General features: G+C 36.1%; 1 protein-coding gene across 2 annotated transcripts in view; it reads right to left on the minus strand.

Annotated features, from left to right (window-relative positions):
* LOC145681638 (uncharacterized) overlaps positions 1 to 20,567 on the minus strand; it is a 318,511-nt gene that overhangs the window by 160,035 nt on the left and 137,909 nt on the right. For both annotated transcript variants that reach the window (XM_081753257.1, XM_081753256.1), the window contains one exon: positions 15,880 to 15,967. In XM_081753257.1, coding sequence (XP_081609383.1) covers positions 15,880 to 15,967 — 88 coding nt within the window. The remainder of the gene's footprint in view (positions 1 to 15,879; positions 15,968 to 20,567) is intronic.

Genomic DNA, 20,567 nt, shown 5'->3' on the forward strand with positions numbered 1-20,567 from the left:
CCTGCTTTGGACCAATCATAAAATCAGAGCATATCTTAAAATTCGGTTCATTGCATGTCTGGGATTTTCATCCTACACGAAATTCTCTGTACACCAATTGAACATTAATGAAATTGCGTATGTTTGAGTTCGTTTATGCTGATCAGGACCTCAATCCGCAGTTTTTGCAATTCGGAAGAGGGCCTCTTGAAATTTTGCTTTTTCGCGATTTTGGACAGCCCCCGCTCTGAAACTATGGACTTTTCCCCAGTGGTCCATATGAGTTTTTTTCTCTTATGTTGACATAAAGAATCAGCTCTTACAGTTTGTCGGTATAGTTCATTAACAACACACACACACACACACACACACATATATATATATATATATATATATATATATATATATATATATATATATATATATATATATATATATACACCAGGTGTCTCAATAGAAAAGTACCATATTTTGAGAAATGGTAGTATATAACATGACAATCAAACTACAGAGATACCGATGAAAAGATCGCCTTTATTTTGTACGCATTGCTTCCAAAGCTCATATCTCTAGAACTAATCAAGACGTAGGAATCTTTCGAAAACGTGTTTTGAGACAGATAACACACGTAATAGGCATTAGGGGCCTTTTACATATTACGTATCGGTGTTTTTGATAATTTTTACCTTCTTCTTCTCCCTTGCTACACTTCTTAATGCAAGGCTGATTCCCCCCGGCTTTGCTACGTAACGTTTTTCATTTTGGTTTTTTCACCAATTTTGCTCAATTTGGGGGATTATCACATTAAAAAATAATTTTAATGGCAGAATCTTTCATTACAAAATGTTTGCATTTTGAATGTAATTTTAGGGTTTTTGCCAACAAATCAAATTATTAGAAATAGGTAAGAACGTAATAATATTCTGGCACCATAAGGTATTTCAATTAACCAACATTAGAAATTTCATATTGTTGTTTTCCCAAGGACATCGCACCCAATCTTTTAGATCACCGATGATTGGCAAGCAGGAAGTTCTGCAGGAAGATCCAAGTGAAACAGGACCTCGAGAATTGATGTTGATTCCAAGAATCTTTTGTGGAATCAGGAATGCTTCCTAGATTTGAAGTTTCCCAGTGTCAGTGATACAAAGAAGTTCTCTTTCCCGTAGATCACAAATTCGACGTGGCTGTACACGTGAAGGAGCAGGGACTTCTTGTCCTAAATCAGTGCCAGAATGCGAACAAACTCGATTTATCTTCGAAAATTCAAATTCAAAAATAAAAATTTCAGTATGACATGAATATCCCAATAATTCGCTTATAAGTATCTTATTTTGCTCGAATTGTTCTGTTGCGGAAAATAATATTTCACCAAAAAGGTTTCTTCTGTTTTACATGCGAAACCTTTTGGAAGAATAGAATGGGTAATGATTCCAATCAAAAGTTTTAAATCTATTCTCAGAAACAGCGATACGAATGGGGACTAAGGGCATTGTTAATTCGCGTTTCTAGAGATGGATATTTCTGTGAATAGATGTAATTTTTTTAGATAGCTAATAATAACTCCAAAATAGCGTGTACCTAAATGCATTGTACCGATAGCCACAAAACAAATCTTTATTGTATTTTAATACACGCAGGGTTCGTCACAAGTCATGCTGGTGTTCAGTAGCGTCTTCAAATGATTAAATTTATACAGAGTGTATGTTCTCAATATGAAAAAACAATATAAATATTTATTTATAAAAATGAAAAGAACTGAACAAAGTTATTTGTTTAAATGATTGCTAAACCTGAGAATCCAAATTAAGATTACGGATTAGAACACGTTATGTAATGAGCACGTTAACCTCCTCCTCGCTCGTGTCATAATTTATAACGCAAGGCAGAATCCCGTTTCCCCCTTTGCAGCAATACGTAATATGTGAACGAACCGTTAGATATGTATCACATTCATTATACTTACAAATCCCAGTATCCCGGACAAAATTCTGGAATTCATATTGAAATTTCTATCTGTCCATTCAAATTTCTGCGTAGCCATTCAATTGAAATAATTGAAAGCGGTTTGTTTTCACAACAATAAAGCGAACTTGAAAAACACAGAGGTGTTTTCACTAATGTGTTTTGCTTCTTTCTTTCACTCTTGGCTAGGTCATTTTTGTGTGTGTTTATGTCTGTGGACTGTCAAACTTTTCAGCGAACTCGAAATATTTTAACAACCGGTTCTAGTGAATCGGTGCGAACTGCCTGACTAGCACCACTCGGAAATAACTGAGTGCCTTCATGTGTGGAAGGAGTTGTGTTTACTGATATTTGTTCTAAATTACGAACATTCCTAATGTTGATATGAGATTTGGGATTTCATATTCTGCACATACCTATTTCAAGAGCCAGCAACATTAATGAAACATATGTATTAATCCATTTTGTAGCTTCAGAGCTCAGCGCATATTGTTAATATAGATCTTTCACCTTATTGCAAACCAAGCAAATGTTATAATATTTCTATGAATAACTTTTAATTTTTAAGGGATAAGTTGTTTTTGATTTCATAATCTAAGGTATATTATTTACTTCAGTTTACTTTCTCTCTGCACCAATCCCAGTGTTAACTAGTGTAATTTACGAGTTACTTTCCTGATTGGATTACAAATAGAGATGCAAAAAGCCGGCTTTTTCGAATCGATGGTTTTTTGCACATAAAAAGCCGGCTTTTTTGGGGAAAAAAAGAGAATTTTGGAAATTTTGGCTTTTTTCATTTTAATGATTTTCCTATTAGAATAGATTTCTTATTGTATACTCTAAAGTTAAATAAGATTTCATGACCTAAATACCATATTTCGCTCTGGAATTCACCATCATAATGGATGTAGCATATGTTTTATGAATTAAAGTAATCATATACTATCCATTTCATAAAGATAGGCCCCTGACTTGGCGGTGCTGCCGTGACGTCCAATCAAAACTTATATTACATTGTCGTACCTCGTTGGAATTGTTGGAATGTTGTCTTTTCAATACTTAAGACATACAAATTTTCTTTGTACTGTGTAGTGAGAAAAAAATAGAAATTAATGAAAAAGTGCGTATTTTTTCGTACTTTTTTGGTAAATCAATGTTTATAGGACTATATCTCGGAAAGGAGATAACATGAAATAATTTCCTGTGCACCATATGTAGGTGCATATGTTACCTGTAAGTTCTGAAAATTTCATCACTCAACACGTAGTAATTTTCTTGTTATTCAGTAAAAAGTGAGACATCATTATCTCTGAATTGCTGCGGTGTATTAACAATCTTAAAAAACTTTTAGAAAGATCTTAAAGTAGCTTTTTCAACCAAACTGTTTTGACTTGTTTTAAAAGATAAATAATCACAAATATGACATTATGATTTTCTCAGCTTTGCGCCCTTCGCTATCGCAGTTTATACGGAGTGCTACGTTGCCACATTTTCCTGGCGCGTATACACTCTCAGACGGACGGGTATTTAAACTTGTCACGCACACTGTTCGGCACTTTTTAGAGATATTTTTAAAATTTTATCTCCACAGATTTTAAACCAATTTCTTAGAAATTAACAGGATATACAGAAAATGTGCCAAATGTTCAAAATTAGAAAAGCGAACTCTTATTTTGTTTGGATTTGCATGTGATGGTCTTCGAAAATTTGTTGCTTTTTATCAGTTTTTCACTTACTGCACGCAGTACAAAATACACTTGCACAGAAACAAATACAAGCATAAACTTTATTATATGATACAACCTTAGTTGATATGTAATATTGAGTTTACACTTCACAGAAAATCTGTTCCACCACTTGACAGACATACTAATAGCTCTTGCGTAGTTGATTTGTAAAACCGCGTAAAGCTGGCTTCCGTACAAGGCTTATGTGAATAATTAGTGTAAAAATTTCCTTGTTTTTAATTAAAGTAACACGCTTTCATTTAGAAAACAAAGATTTTTGTTTTAGTATTTTTTTTCTTTTTCTCAATCTGCTGTTTTGCGTATTGATTCATAACTTTTACTACTATTCCTGGGAGAAGCTCATGTAGTTTGGATTCCACGTTAATCAGTAGGTCGACGTCTCATATAGCCTCACTGCTGAACAAGACGTTCAACTCAAAATCAATTCAACTTTTTTTTTACTATAAAACTTCATCGGTAAAAACAGCTGAAACACTTTATATGCGGAATACTCTGTAGATATCAATTTCCGGGATACCACTAAACAGGGGTATGCATTTACTTGAATTTTATCGCTCCAAGCTACATCAGAATCTGTCTTTGAATAGGAACGACACTTTTTTTCTCTCTTTCCCGGCGCAGCCTCAGGTTCACTTGAAACAGAGTTACTATCTTGTTCACTCCCGAATACGCCACTGAGCACAGAATAATCAATGTCATTACTATTCATTACTAACTCATAACCGTCTGAGTCGGAGTCATTCATCAGTTCTGCAATTTCATTATCCCTAAAAATTTTGTCTCTTCTTTTTGTAATACCACCGCTCGTAAAGGAATATATATAATCAAAAGCCACGACATATACTAAGGAAAATATAAATGCCTATTCGTCCGTCTCATTGCAATGAACCCATATGGTGTGAGTGCATGTCTAAGTTTTTGAAGCCTACGAACCGAAGGGAAGTGTTGAAGACGTAATCAGTGCAACGTGATTAGACCCAAATACAGCCCTCGTCACCTACTCATTGCTTTGTTTTTTTTTTTTTTTTCGTTGAAAGAAAACAAAGGACCCATTCTGTGTTATTGTACATTCGGCAGGGGAATTGATCGCAGAACTTAGGTGAACACGTGATTGCCAAGGATACATTTCTTTTTAACCTTTAACATGTTCGTAAGCTGGAAAGTGTGTATACTGATACAGGATCTTGAGGTAGAAATGGAGCCATTGTTAATAAGTATACAGGAAGATAACAGGAGCAGCGATGAGTCAACAAACCCATTACGAAAGTGAATGAAGTAAATAGATGAGTTTTCGGATGTTTTACTTCAACGTTTTATTTCGATTAAATTGAGATGTGTAATGCATTATTATTATTTTTATGATGTTGTGAAAGGTTATAATAAATACTTTTTCCTATTACATTCTTATGAAGTAAGCTTCGCGCTACAAACTTCCTGAACGCGACAACACTGCACGACAGCGTTGCCGCACTTCCACTTACTGTATGCTGTTTCTTCATATAAGCGCGGGGAATTTAAAGATTGGGCTGCAACATGGCTCACCGCTTAACGCAGAGAACATGTTGAAGTAAAAAAAAATTTAAAAAAATAAATACTCTACCAACTAAACCTTTTTATGTTAATAGTTTCAAATATTTGGAACACTAGACTTCCAAATTTTCGAACAGTGTTTTGTACGTTTCTCTAACTACCATGGTAAAGGAGATCAGAGCGTCGTACATTTGTTTTAATTACACAAAAAGTATCAAGTGATGAAAATTGAACTTTTCACAACTTACAGTTAATGGATGCATCTACATATTGTGCACAGGAAATTATTTCACGTGATCTCTTTTCTGAGATATAGTCCTCTAAACATTGATCTACCAAAAAAGTACGAAAAAATACGCACTTTTTCATTAATTTTTATCTTTTTCTCACTACATAGTACAGAGAAAATTTTTATGTCTTAAGTATTGAAAAGACAACATTTCAGCAATTCCAACGAGGTACGACAATGCAATATAAGTTTTGACTGAACGTCACGGCAGCACCACGAAGTCAGGGGCCTATCTTTATGAAATGGATAGTAGTACCTAGAATTAGAGGGCTTTTGTAGAGGATATTTGACTTTATTTTAACTTCTGAGTTATCGACATTTTTTCTTCTCTAGGTCAATTCTTTTTAGTCATCCGTGTTTCATTTTTGAGATTAGTAGGCCTACTCTAGCTTTTAGCACATAAGTTAGTCTCGGTTCAGACGTGCAGAAAACTCTGTTGCGGACCCGCGTGAGCCGGAAATACATTGGTTCTTATCATTCATGCCACACGTGCAGACTTTCCCGCACGACTCTACTGCGGACCCGCAGCGGGCAAAAATTGAGTTGTGGGGACTGCTGGCTCACAGCGAGTCCGCACAGGTGTTGCGGGTTGGAAAACCATTGCTGGCAATGAGGCGAGCCACACGTGCAGACTTTCCCGCGCCCGCAGAAATGGAAAGCGAAGAACTCAATGAAGAGCTATTCATTAACGAAATACAAAAATACCGCGAGATATGGAATTTAAAGTGCGAAATGTATAGAGATAGAAACAAAAAATGGGATGCATGGAATAAGGTGTGTGAAACCTTATGTGAGTAATTTAATGAAAAACAGAAGAAGAAAAAACAGCATTGGTATGTATTATTATTACTTTTCAATGTAAAAATCTAATATTCATGTAGTTTTTACATTTGATTTTCGTTTAGCGTCCCTTTCTAGCAAAGAGGCTATGAATATTTTTTGTGTGATAACAACAGACAACAAATACGCTTGGAGAAAAAGCCTTCATTGTTAATGCAGTTTCTTTGATGAGATTTTTTGTCACTGACTCCGGAATGAACCGACACTTTATAACGTACGTTGCATTATACTTTAGGTCGAGGCTAGGGCGCCCATCAGGGGGGAAATGTGGGGAGTTCGTCCTCTCCCCTAAGAGGAAATTGTACTTGGGAATATTGAAGTTCCAATAGAATTTTTACATTAGTTGCAGCAAAAAAATGAAACTATATTTGAAAAATCGCTTATATCCCCCCCCTTGAAAACCACAATATGGGCGCTCTTGGGTCGAGGTCACGTATTATATAGCTTCTGTGCTCAAAAGGGACGCTGAAGTCCAAAACAACCATCAACATAATAGCAGAGCAGAAAAGGAAGAAAAAACATCGTTTTTCGGCTGACAATTGTTGTCTTTATTTGTTAATGTACTAATTTTTTAAAAAAATAGAGTCAACACGAAAATTGTTGAACATCAGGGTACTCATGTGATTAAAAATAAAAAAAGCATGTTCGAGATGTAACAGAAATATTTTTGTTTCTCGTGCAATTGATAATATTGAGCACGTCGTTGCTATTCTAGAGATAACAACTGAATGTTTTCTTACATAAAGAACAACTTAAACAAAGTTATCTTGCCATGGAACTCTACCTATATCGCTTACAAAATAATCAGCCCATCTGTTTCTGCTTCCGTTTGCTGCGTTGCCTCTTTTCGGTGTGCTACACATATTGGGGATTTCCTCAAAACCTTCTATCGTTAAATGTCATAATTATAAAAATGTTTCCTTTTTCTCACCTTAGAAATGGATTATTCGGAAACACTAAATCTATTATTTTTATTTAAGAGTTTACATTAAGAATTTCACATCTCCAATCTAAGCGAGTCCTATACTTTCTCAATATATAACGGGAAATGTCGCTACTATAGGAATGAAATGAAATCCTGGAGTTTTACGTCGCACAATTATACCAGGTATGCTAAAGGAAATAATGATGATGGTGATAAATGAATGAAACGGTGGAATGAATAAAGTGGGAGGAAACGGGAAAACCCCGAGAAAACTCACGTACACGGTAATTCTCCCACCACAAAGCCCACTTGACGCAAGCTGGGATCGAACCAGAGGTGAACACACTATAACTGAACCACCGGATCCCATTACTATAGAAATCCCCCATCTCCCCTTCAAGAGAAAGTTTTCAAAGACGCTGAAACCTGTGCTCCATTACTGTTAATATGAGTTTACATGCCGAATTTTACATCTCTAACTGAAGCGAATCCTCACATTTGGTAATTTGTGAATAAATAAAGGGAAATTTTACCTTTATTGAAACGCCCCTCTTGAGCGGGATATTCGGGAAGTCTCAAATAAATGTCTCATTTTTAATTTAAAGCCACCAACTATGTCAAAAAATCGAAATTAGTCACGCAATTGTTAAACTACGCCAGTGGCCGCTAATAACGTCTGAAAATGTCTATGAATAGGTCTCCGAATGTTTAACTTTCTGTGCTCTTACAAACGATAATTAGTTAACATAATTAACTTACCTTAATGTAACAGCCAGAGCTCCACAGTGGCTAAGTGGTTAGTGTACCCGCCTTTGGCGTGGGAGGCGCGGTTCGATTCTCGTCGGGAGCTCATGTGGTTCGGATTTCACGTTAATCAGTAGGTCCACGTCTCATATAGCCTTGTTGCTGAACGGGACGTTAAACTCAAAATCAACTCATTAATGTCACAGCCAACATTTCAATTGGTGGTATCGCAAGTCTCATGAAAGTATCTTCTGCTTTAATTTTATCACTTATTCTCGATAAGAGTTTATCAAATGAAGTGATTGTGACCGTCTGCCCGGCCACAAAACTATGTTTTTGGACGACCAGTGTATTTCTTTTTAACTTTTATTCATGCAACGAAATTATTATTTTATTCATAGAAACGAACAGCTATTTATCCTTTTGGTTTTCTGTTTATGCAGGTGCTCTTCGGTCGTTCTTATCGCTTCTCACGGTGGAACAAAGAACTTGTTGTTTTTCAATGCAACTCTTATCGTCTAGACAGAGTACTTCGTCGCAGCAAACTTATTTTTTTCTTTTCCTAAAATAGTTTCCAACTTATAGTCTTCGTCACCATGACTCTTCCGCATATACTTTTTTATAATAACATTTATTAAGATTGGGAATATTTTTGGATACGAAGTTGATATTGTGTGGGAATGATATTGTGATTGTCGTGTTCTCACTCCCACTTATTACGTCATCCTTCCTGCCGTGAGAACAAGCGTTCATATTCTGCAGGAGTCGTAGGTGGAATTACTCATACACAATTACCATCGTTCGCTCCTTTCCATTGAACTGTTTCACGTATGACAGTAGTTCATAAAAAGCATATAACCATGGAAAGAATTTATCGATTTAGACTGCTACACTTTTTTTAACTATTCTTTCCAAGCATCTTTCCCACGGGACCAATTTAAAGTGTTGTCAGAGTTCTCTATTATAACGTCGACCGATTGGCACTGCGTATGAATGCAGGAAACATTAACATTTTTTTTTATTTTTTCATAGAGTGCATTGTCAACCCTAATTGTCGAAACGGGTTGTTCCCAAGAGTGAGTAGAAGCGGGGAGTTAACAGAAAGAGTTCGTTATAAGAGGAAGTGATAGCGAGAAGTCATAGTATGAAGAACTTCATGGTGTTATGTTAATTTATAGGATGTGAAGCTAAAGGGCAAACAGATACCTTCGGGATATTTAGCGTCCTTTTGGATTTAAGATACTTCGTTGACCAGCGTTTTTCCAACATTTCCCCTTTCCCCTTGTCATTGTTAAAAATTGATAGTCTTGACTCAGTGCAAAGAGTCAACTTACAGTGCAAGTGATGTTTAAACAAGGGCTATGTTTCTAGTTTTATTCTCCATTTCGCTTATTCGATTGCCGCAGTGCAATTTCTTCTGTTTGAGCATTTAGCTCTGTCAAGTGAGATTTTTGTGTGTTGTTAATATATATATATATATATATATATATATATATATATATATATATATATATATATATATATATATATATATATATATATATTATTCCGTTCCGTACCCACATATATCCATACTCAATAAATAGAAATTTACCTAAGTAAATATCATCGTCTTCATTCATGTGTGTGTGAATTCCTGCGAGCAGACGGCTTGAGAGTTGCGTGTATGTATGCGTGTGCATACGCAAAACTAAGTATAATACAACCTGAGTCTCAAAAGCACCAACGTGGCTCATGCCCAATCACTTGTCATATCTCAATATTATCAATCAGCGGCCAAACAGAGTATGAGCCAGGACCAAAATTGTTATCAGCTGTTTTCTTAGGGACTTCTTCGGGAGCCACACCCAAGGCAAAAGGTAGGTAGCATGATGTTCATGCGAAAATAATTAAAGGTCTCTTCTTCGTCATTGCGCAAATCAATAAACATGGAAGAAAATTCACCTTTAACCAGTCGTAAGCTTACGTAGGGATGAACCCAGTATCGTTTCTGTTCTTCCTTAGGATGTTACTGGCTAAGTATACAAAAACAGCACGTTTTCTTCTTTAATTTCCATCTTCAGTCAACTGCAGCTGAAAATAAAATGAGCTGTTTTCTATGTCTATGTGAAGTGGTCGTGATGAGATGCCCGCACGAGTCTGCTGCGGGCCCGGAACTGACGTTTCTGCACGTCTGAACCGAGCTTTAAACTTCAAGTTCTGTTTTTCAATATATCCGCCAGAGCGTACGTTTGTCAACATATCTGTCAGAGCGTACTTCCACATTTCTGTTATACTGTAGCTGTGCAATGATTTAGCAATAATCTTCCGGATACAACCTTGAATACAGTTTTCAGAAATAATCAATAGTGGGTTGAGAAAAGTATTTTGGAGGTGTTTCTCTGCTTAATGTTTGTTTTTTTCTAAAATTTCCTAATTTTTATTTGGGAGGAGCTTAAAGTTTATGAGTATAGGCATAACTAATATTTCGTTTTGTTTGTATTCAGCAATAATCTTCCGGATACAACCTTGAAGACCATTTTATACTGACAATTAGTGGCAGATTTAGAAAAGTGTTTTGGAAGGGTTTTTTCCATATTAATGTTTAGTTTTTGTAAAAGTACATATTTTTTATTTGAGAAGAGCTTGAAGTTTATGAGTAAAGGCATAACAAATATTTCGATTGTTTTAGAAATTCCGTAATATCGGGGTACAGTCTTCAATCTGTAAGATATCCCCATCCTATAACCCCCTTCGCAAATCCGTCACTACTGGTAATTAGTAATAACGATTTAAAAACTATAAAGGAAGTTGGCCAGGATTCACAGTAACGCACTATCTCTACATTCACAGATGGAATTAAGAGAAACTTTTGTCAAAATGCTCGAATTCGGGCTTGAATCCCGGACTTTCCGATAGAAGCGCAGAAAGTAACCACTCACTCATGGTTGTTGTGCAGTTGTGCTTAAATACATCCTTCCTCTCTATGGCTTATGGAACCCGAAGGTTCAATGCCGCGTTCACAAAAGCTCTCCACTGACTTCTCTATCCTCAGCCAACTGGATCCAGTTTTTACTTTGTATTCCTATTTTTGCGAGATCCATCTAATTGTTGTCCTCCCATCTGCCCCTAGGTTTTCCTAATGGACGTTTCCCGATTGGATTTCCATTTAAAACTTTGAAAGCATTCCTACCTTCTTCCATTCTGGCTCCATGACCTGCCCACCTGAGCCTCCTATACTTGATGACCGTAACGATGTTTAGTAAACCGTATAAATTATGCAGTTCTTTGTTATGAACTTTCCCCCATTCCCGTTCCTCCTGTGTCCGAATATTTGCATCAGGATTTTATTATCAAATACTTTTAGTCTGCGATCTTCTAATCGCAAACGCCCACGTTTCACAACCATACAGAACAGGCATGATTTCGTTTCTATATTTTAAGCTTTAAATTCCTCGACAGATTTCGCGACGTCAAAAAATTTGAACGGAATAATAACACGAATTTCCTGATTTCGGTCGACATTTAATTTCTTTGCGAATATGATTTTGGTCTGGTAATATTGATTCTAGACATTTGAAAGTATCCACTTTGTTGAACGTGTTATTTGATATTTTAACGCATCCACAATTTGCCGTATTACGATCACGGTGAACTTCCATGTATTAGTTTTCTCTGCATTTACTTCTAAACCAATATCGTTGCAAGCGCTTAGTAAGGCCTATGTATTTCTTATATTGTTCTCCTATCATCCCGTATTAAATTTACATCATCAGCATACGCCATAACCTGGTGAATACCATTCAGCCCTAGGGCCTGGTTGCTATCTTTAATTTTCCTTATTGCGTACTCCGGAACAATGCTGAGTAGTAATAGCGATAAAGCATATCCTTGTTTCAGACCAGTATCAACGTTGAAGCTCATGGAGAAGAATTTTTCTAGTTTTACTTTACTCTGGATTCATTTAAACACATTTTAATTAATCTAACCAGCTTTTTCGATATTCCGAATTCTGTAAGAACTGTACAATACTTCCCTCCTATCCGAGTCGTAAACCTTTTTAAAATAAATAAACAGCTGATGTACTGGGTAATATATTCCCATTTCTTTTAGAGTATTTGTCGAATAGTAAATATCTGGTCGACAGTTGATTGATTTCCCTAAATCCACACTGATAATCTCCAATAATTTCATCTACGTATTGAATCTATCTTGTTAATATAATGTTAAGAGAAATGCCTCGATAATCATTACGATAAATTTTATTGCCTTTCTTGTGAATTGAACAGTGATTGATTTTTTCCACTCTTCTTAAATGTATTCGATAGCTTTTTTCTAAACAAAAAAGTTGAATTCCTGTCATTAATAATTCGGGAACCTTCAGGAGTGGGTAAACCGTGATGGTGGTTATAAGCCTAGGAAACCACACGATCAGATGAATGGTCTATTACACATATGATCCATGAACAGAAAATTTGGTACTTGCACGATTTTAAACAAGATTGAGGAACAGATAGTGCATTATAGAATTCGGAACTTTACAGATTTTGCAGATCCAAAGCACCTAATAGGTGGTAACAGATTATTACATATGTGATCAACGAATGAAAAATTTGTTCGAAATATCCATACAATGTATATGAAAGTTAAAACTTTCAAGAGTTTCAAGAATGTGCAGAACCACCCTAAACTAAGCTCTTGATGTGCAGCCTTTAAGAATAGCATATAAATGTATTTGTTTTATTTTATTTTGTTTCAAAAAGGGGATGAGTGATTTTTTGAAGTAAAAATACTACATACAATTGTGTTATTTGTATATCACTTTTTAAAATAAAAGTACTTACTTTTGTGTATAAGAGGTTAAAATATTATTACATCTATTGGTTAATCCTTAGGAATTCATAATGTAACTATGTTAGGATTTTTTTAAAAATCTTTTCGAAATTCATGGCTTATTTTAGGTTTTATATGATTACCTACAACAACCACTAATTAAATGAGTGTTTGTGCTGTAGAGAAGCGAAACAAAGTCTGCTTTATAAATTTAAATCAAAATTTTGAAAAAAAAAATCCCAAGCAAGAAAGCGAAGCAGAAAAAACCGAGTTTTTTTTCAAAAAAGTCGTTTTCTTTCGAACCCTTGCATCTCTAATTACAAATAGCATATTGATATGCTCGTCCTACAAAATTTAGCTGTCCATTTATGTTTATTATGAATACAGTAAAAGCTCTTTATTCGCGGTGTATATGGTCCATAATATGCCGCGAATATAGAAAACGTGATTACGGAATGGTAATTTATATGGGGTTATAAAGGATACGTTCTAGGTGACAAAATAAAAAACAAATACACATATAAAAAATCAATTTACTGTAATTGAAGTTTTTGATCATATTGATTAATTATTATCTTCAGGCGTAGGCAATGGTTTGAAGAATTTTGTAATTTTTTCTTGCTTGGCAGTTTTTAAAAGTTTCTTCAATTCAGACTGATATTCAGCAGTGGCATTAGCAATTTGCCTCTTAAAGATAAGACTTCGTTCCATAGACGGATCAATTCTCATAAAGAAATCACAAAGCTCATTTACCATTCTTAAACCTTTACTAAGATTTTTCAAATTAAATGTCACGTTTCCAGTGCTAGTTGAAGCCTCTTCTTCAATGGGCTGTGAATTTAATATTTCCTCCAAGGCGGTTTCAGTCAAATCTTTATCTTGCGATTCAAGCATTTCCTGAATGTCACTTGATTCAATCTGCTCGAACCCATCTCGTCCTATTCCATTCGCAATTTCGGCTATATTTGCAGTCAAAGTTTGAAGTTGCACACATTCTTCGTTATTTTCCGCAGTCAGAGCAGGCCGCAATTTTTCCCAGCATTACTTCAATGTGTGTTGCTTCACTTCTTCCAATGATTCTTTTATGTCTACGATGCATTTTGCTGTCAAATTTCTTCCAGTATTCCATAACATTCCTATCAGAATTACATTCCATATTATCTAATACGATTTTGAAGGTTCGGGTAATGTAATAGAGCTTAAAGGAGTGGATTATTCCTTGGTCCATAGGTTGAAGCAAAGCCGTCGTGTTGGGAGATAAAAATGTCACTTTTATATTTGGATGCATAGTTTCAAGTTCGCGAGGACGACCTGGTGCATCGTCCAAAACTAGAAATGCTTTAAAGTCTAAATTCTGTTTTTTAAAATAAGTTTCAACTTCAGAAACAAAACAATTTCGAAACCAGCCACAAAAAAATAGCGCTTGTAACCCACGCTTTCTTATTAGCACGCCAAAACACTGGCAGGTCGTCCTTATTTTAATTTTTAAAGCCCGAGGATTTCAGGATCTGTAAAACATCATTGGTTTAATGACACAATCTCCAGATGCATTAGAACATAGCAGCAGTGTAACTACCGTCTGCTGCTTTAAATCCAGGAGCAGTCTTTTCGCTTTTAGAATTGAATGTTTTGTTTGGCATTCTCTTCCAAAACAGTGAAGTTTCGTCTGCATTAAATACTTGCTCAGGTTTTATTCTCCTCAGCTACTAAGTTTGCAAATTCTTCTGGATATCGTTCTGCTGCAGAAGAGTCTGCAATGCTGCTTCTCCAACGATTTTAACGTTATGCATTGATCGTCTCACCTTGAACCAACCTTCCGATGCTTGAAATCCTCCATCTGTACATTGACCACTACAACTACCACCAGGTTCTTTAAAGTGAGCGTAAAGACGCTTTGCCCTCTCCCGGACCATTGGATCCCTCATGCGCACCCTTTTTTGGTTGGTCTTCGATCCATAATGACGACGCCACTTCCATTTTTTTCTATTGCTGGATCACGAACAATTTTCGCTGACAGTGACGTTGAAGCTACACACGACCTTTTTTTAACTTCGGATTTTTTTTACCGATCGTACAGTTGATTCGTTGACATTGAATGAGCGTGATATGGATGCAAACGACTCTCCAAGGCGTAAACGATCAAGCATTTCTATTTTGACTTTAAGCGGTAACACAGATTTTTTTTCGTGTCGAAACTCGTTTCTCATTTTTTTAGTTTACATTACTGTATAAATTAGGAAGACAGCGGGAGAAACGTATTACTCGATCACAATTTTTGTAACGAATGGAAAGACGAAACAATAAAACACGCAAAGCGGCTCTTATCAAATAACGGAACGTCCAATTATGTGGCGGCAATTAAAATATACTTTATTCATTGAGTAATAAGGTTGCTTTCATTCTGTTTGTTTACTTTCTCAGAAACACCGATTGCGGCGAATGCAGTTTATGTCAAAATCCGAACCAATACAGCGGCGATATCAATCAACAACATACTTTAGGCAAAGTTGTAATAAGGTCTATTTTACATTTTATTAGTCCATTTGACGGCGTTTAAACACCGTGTGCGTAGGTTTTCTCGGGGTCCTCGTGTTTCCTCCCATTTTCTTCATTCCACCATTTCATTCATTACTCATCATCACCGTATCATTTAGCCTAACCGGCATAACCGTGGGACGTAAAACTCAATGATTTCATTTCATTTCATTTTTTGACGGCGTTTACAAAGGATCTTGGGTTGGATACCTATTGGAATCCTTTTTATTATTACGTATGTATGTACGTACTGATTAGATCCGCGAATAGTGAAAACGCGAATGAACGAAGCGCGAATAAGGAGCTTTCTCTGTAATACATATTGAAGAGTACTGAGCTAGAATCTTTCTAATGGGCTATTTTATTAAGTTTGGAGGAGACTTTAAAATTAATATCATGGTCTTGCAACTGACATTTTCCAGAAACAATTTTGGTCTCGTGGCCGGAACTCATTTTATTCAAAACTTTGTTTCGGTAACCGCGTCTGTAACTATACATTGAATAGTACTTACAGTTTCTTATTGTCTCTGCAATGTTACGATTTATCTCTAAATTTTTAATTTGTCTTCTATGAGTTACGAAAACGGATATTGCCATCACCTGCAAAGAAAATTAAAATGTTTTAATGTATATATATATTGTCAATCTAAGAGAGTTAGGTGAAATCAGTAAAGTGTACATTTGAAGAAGCAACAAAAAATTAAGGCCTATATTTAAAAAAAAAAAAACTCCTTAACACTAGAAGGACCGCAATTTCAACCTACCTATAATGCCCGCAACGGGTCATTTTGACCCATATTAATTTTTATACTGATATTTTGGAATTTTCTGTTGAGTTCTTGTCTTACAGCACTAGAGAGAGCGAATTATAGTAAATCTTATTTCAGAAGTACTTTTCCGTACATTAATGGGTAAGCAGAAATACTTATATAGTTATATATACAGATATACTTATATATGCTTATATATACAGATAGATAGCTAGCTACGGGATACATGGAAGTGATATATGCTTCAACAATATACAGTTTACTTTTCTAATTTGTGTGAGGATTAAAATGTTGAAAAAATAAATAATTTATTAGAAAAGGGTGTTTCTAATAGTTTTTCTTTCATTACTCTTTTTTGAACACGAAATTGTTTCTAGGCACCCTGTTATTTTACAGATGAACACTTTAGTTAACATTTTTCCTTTCTTATTGAAATAATCTTGGGAATACAGTGAGGTATAGAGCTTCACCTACTCATGAAAATGGTGCAAGGAGAAAACTGTTTTACACGTCTTTCTTGTACTCATTACACACCAACACTTTCGATGAGCACTTTCCGCAGGCAAATCTTTTGCATGATGGGCAGCATGGAGATGACTTGTTAGCACATTTTGGAGCGATCTGGCAGTGCTTTCTTTTTGTAGAACCCTTAGTTTGCTGCGGAAGATATTGTTTGGGTTATAGATTCCCTTTCCTTTCTTTTATGATTCCGTCAGCTAGATCCAAGAGGAACTTCCTTCTGCTTATCCGTCTTCCAGTGACTGCTATGTAAACTATCCAAGAATTTATGCCTGTCAAGACCAATATGTTATAAACAACATGAACTGGCCATCGTCTACTACCAGATCGAACAAAGTACTTGCACGCCATTTGATCCAGAATATCTACACCCACTTTCGTGTGATTGTAAAAGACAACTGTTTCAGGCTTCTTTTCCCCTGTTGTTGGTACTTCTACATCATAATGCAGAGTGCTTAAAATTAGCACGTTCTTATTTTTTCTACAGAGGTAGTCTGTCATTGTGTGGCCATATTGGTTTTTATATATTTTTGTATCATATAGCTCTCAATTTGGTTCCACTTTCTTGACACAGACTAGTAATTCTCTACGTTGTTTCCGTGCTGTGCCAATAATGCTGATAGCATCTTTCTTCAACTTCTCAGCTAGCGATACAGAAGTAAAAAAGTTGTCGCATGTAAGGTTCAAGCCGGTTTTCTTATATGGTTCCATTAGACGTAAAACTACACATTCGGGAAGAGGCTGATCTACAGGCATATTTTCGTCTTTTTCTAGGTAAGGAAACCCCTGAAGACAGTATTTGGTATTGACGTCAGCTAACAGCCAGTACTATATTCCAAATTTATCCGGTTTCGTTGCAACGTACTGCAAAAATCTGCATCTACACTTTGTGGGATACAGTTGTTCGTCACATGTAACATTTTCCCCGGGGTTGGAACAATTCAACGAATTGTTTACATATATGTTCCATATTGAAAATGCAATTGTAAATTTGTCAGATTATACCTTGATTCTTCTCTCTGCATGTATATCGAATCGAATGTACTTCATGATTTCAAGAAATCTGTTCCTAGCCTTTTGTCACTCGCGCCAAATTTAGTAACATAACTACTCGCGCGTTTGCTTTTTTCCAACATTGACATTTTGAGATACAAACAATATATTTAGTAAACTTATTTGAAGTAATGCATGTAATTGTTGAGTAAATACTTAGAATATTTGGAATTGTTGCTATAGTGCTGTCAAAATGTCTTGATCCGTGGCAAAAATGCGAACTAAAGTTCAAACCATCGACACATCCACGCGTTGAGCCAATAAGGGTTCAGCTGTTGCTAAACGAGACAGCCTTGGCGAAAGGGATTCCATTCCTTCAGCCGATAGCAACGCTTGGAACAGAAAACTAGGTGTCAAGTCAATGTGGTATATCTATAGCTTGTCAATATCTCTTCTCTGAGATCGGCTTTCAAAATCATCGAATCTAATGCCCTGAGTAGCAGAAAAAGCTCGTGTAACTTATTGCTGCTCTTACGATTGGAATTCCTGTTCCGTCACATGTCCACAGTGATCGTACATCATCACGTGCTCCTTTCTTTTGGCAATCAAATAAAGACGTCGAAATAAAGTCATTAATTTTGCTCTTGAAGTTGCTGTACAGTTGCAGTGCGTTCTTCGCCGAAACTTGTTCGTAATTTATCCAAATAATTGTTAGTACATTTTACAATTTCATCAATCACGGCTATATCGATAAATTTCGAAAAAAAAAAAACTGTTTACTCAGTGATACCCTTAGCAGTAAACTTCGGTTCTAGCATCTTTTTCACAATGTTTTTACACTTTGTCTTTGCTGATGCTGCCAGTTACTATTTACATTTTGTTTTCCTGTCTTTTTCCAATGAAACAATGTTTTCACTGTAACTGTAATTCACATCCATATCGTTTGCATTTGAATCTGCATCTACACTGTTCTTATCGGCTTCACTATCATGATCAATATCATCTTCATTCACTTTTTCATTACTTCAATCCGCATCACTTTCAGCAGCCACTAATTTTCGATAGTTAACATCAGACTCATCATTAATATTGTCAAGCCACTTCTCTATCTCACTTCTATTCAAGAAGCGAGACGTTGCTTAGAAAAACAAAACTTCACTCATAAACAATAATTATCACATTAACGATCGCGCGTTGGGAAATTTCAAAGTCCATAAAAATATATGGTTGCTAGTGTTATCACAGAACTACTCGCGCGTTTGAAAAAAGCAAACGCAGACGAAACTATTTCCTCAACCTGTACTGGAAGCTACTACAATTGCAGCACGTCAGCGAGCTTTAGGGTGAAAGAGGGGAAGGAGCCACTTGAGGAATAGCAGTGAGGGTGACTCCGCTAATGCGACCCCATTCGTAAAAATCATTAGTTTTTACTCACCTGTTTGCTTTTTTCCAACAGCGCGAGTGACAAAAGGCTAGGCATTGCATCTCTAAAAAGAGCCACTCCCCATTTGCTGGACAAACAACTTTTCAGTGGCATATTCCGCAGACCTAATGCACCTCTAACATAGAGCAATGCTATGAAAATTAGAAGTTCATCTTCATCTACTGTCCAATTAGGTTTTTCTTTCTCCGTCTCTTTCTCGGTACATCTTTTGATAATTGATAAGAATTCATCATTTATAATTAGTCGAAATGCACTAAACAACGAATCCTCGGTTATATTTTGCTTTGTATAAGGTGTTGGCCGTGAAAATACGTACGATGTTATGCGTCTGTCTTCTACCCTGAGATTGAGCTGATGTATCTATAATCTCCCATTTTCTTCCATCAGCCGCAGTTACAGATCTTGGTAGATTATGTGTTTGTGGTAAAGAATCTTCAATATCGCTTGACTCATTCGAAGAGGAGTTCGTTGATCTTTCGGACACGTTCTCACACTCTTCTGTAAATTCAGAATCCGAACCTGAAATCGGCACATCTTCATCAGACAATGTATTTCCATCTTCATCTCATGAATCGCTTTCTGAAATACTTTGCAATTCTGCTAGTATTTCTTCGTTGTTTCGTAAAATTTTCGATCTTTCCTGTGACATGCTTCCAGAATGATGGCATAAAAATTGTATCTTGGTCTACAAAGCAGTCTGTTTCATCACATGACCCGTCACCAAAAATACAAGTAACTTGTAAATATTGAGTAACTTTTGATTTTTTTAATGCCAGCCCTTGGGCCAGCTACCCTGTAGAGGGCTACACCCTCTTTCAGGAAAGGGTTGTAAAGGAAATTAAGGTGATAGGCGTTGGGCTAAGAGTTTTCTTTATTTATCACTTTATATTCTAGGTCATTACAGTCTTTGCGACAATAATCATTTTATAGGTGATGTAATGAACAAATATACCTAGTACAAATAGAATAATTACAGTTACAAAACTATATGATACAAAATAATATTTAGGAAGGAATTTAAGTCTATGTAAATGAGTAAGATATATGAAATGAGGTGCGATGCACGCCACAACACATAGGTACTGTTAATAAAGAAAAATGCGGGTTATCTTCGGCCTAGGGGCGACGCTAGGCCAATGTAGACAGAGGAGGCCCTGTTAGATGACAGAGGGGTTCCTGTGCTTGATATGACGGGTAGATATGCGGAAGATGAACATGAAGGCGGTGATCGTGCACAAGTGCTAAGTCTGGGTGATTAGGCGGTAGAGTATAGCAATAGAGTGTAAAGAGTAAATTGAGTATCGTGGCCGATGGTAGTATCGTAGCCGAACAGATGAGAGGGCGAGGTAATGAATAGTTTTGAAAAGCAGTGATTCTTCTTGCTGGTAGGGAATGATGATGAAGTTTCGGCGGAGAGATTCAATGTGATAAAGCAATGTAGGAAAGGTTATGAGAGAGTACAAGTAACGAGTAG

Source organism: Thermobia domestica, chromosome 3 (genome assembly GCF_964235325.1).
Source record: "Thermobia domestica chromosome 3, izTheDome1.hap1.1, whole genome shotgun sequence".
Taxonomy (NCBI): domain Eukaryota; kingdom Metazoa; phylum Arthropoda; class Insecta; order Zygentoma; family Lepismatidae; genus Thermobia; species Thermobia domestica.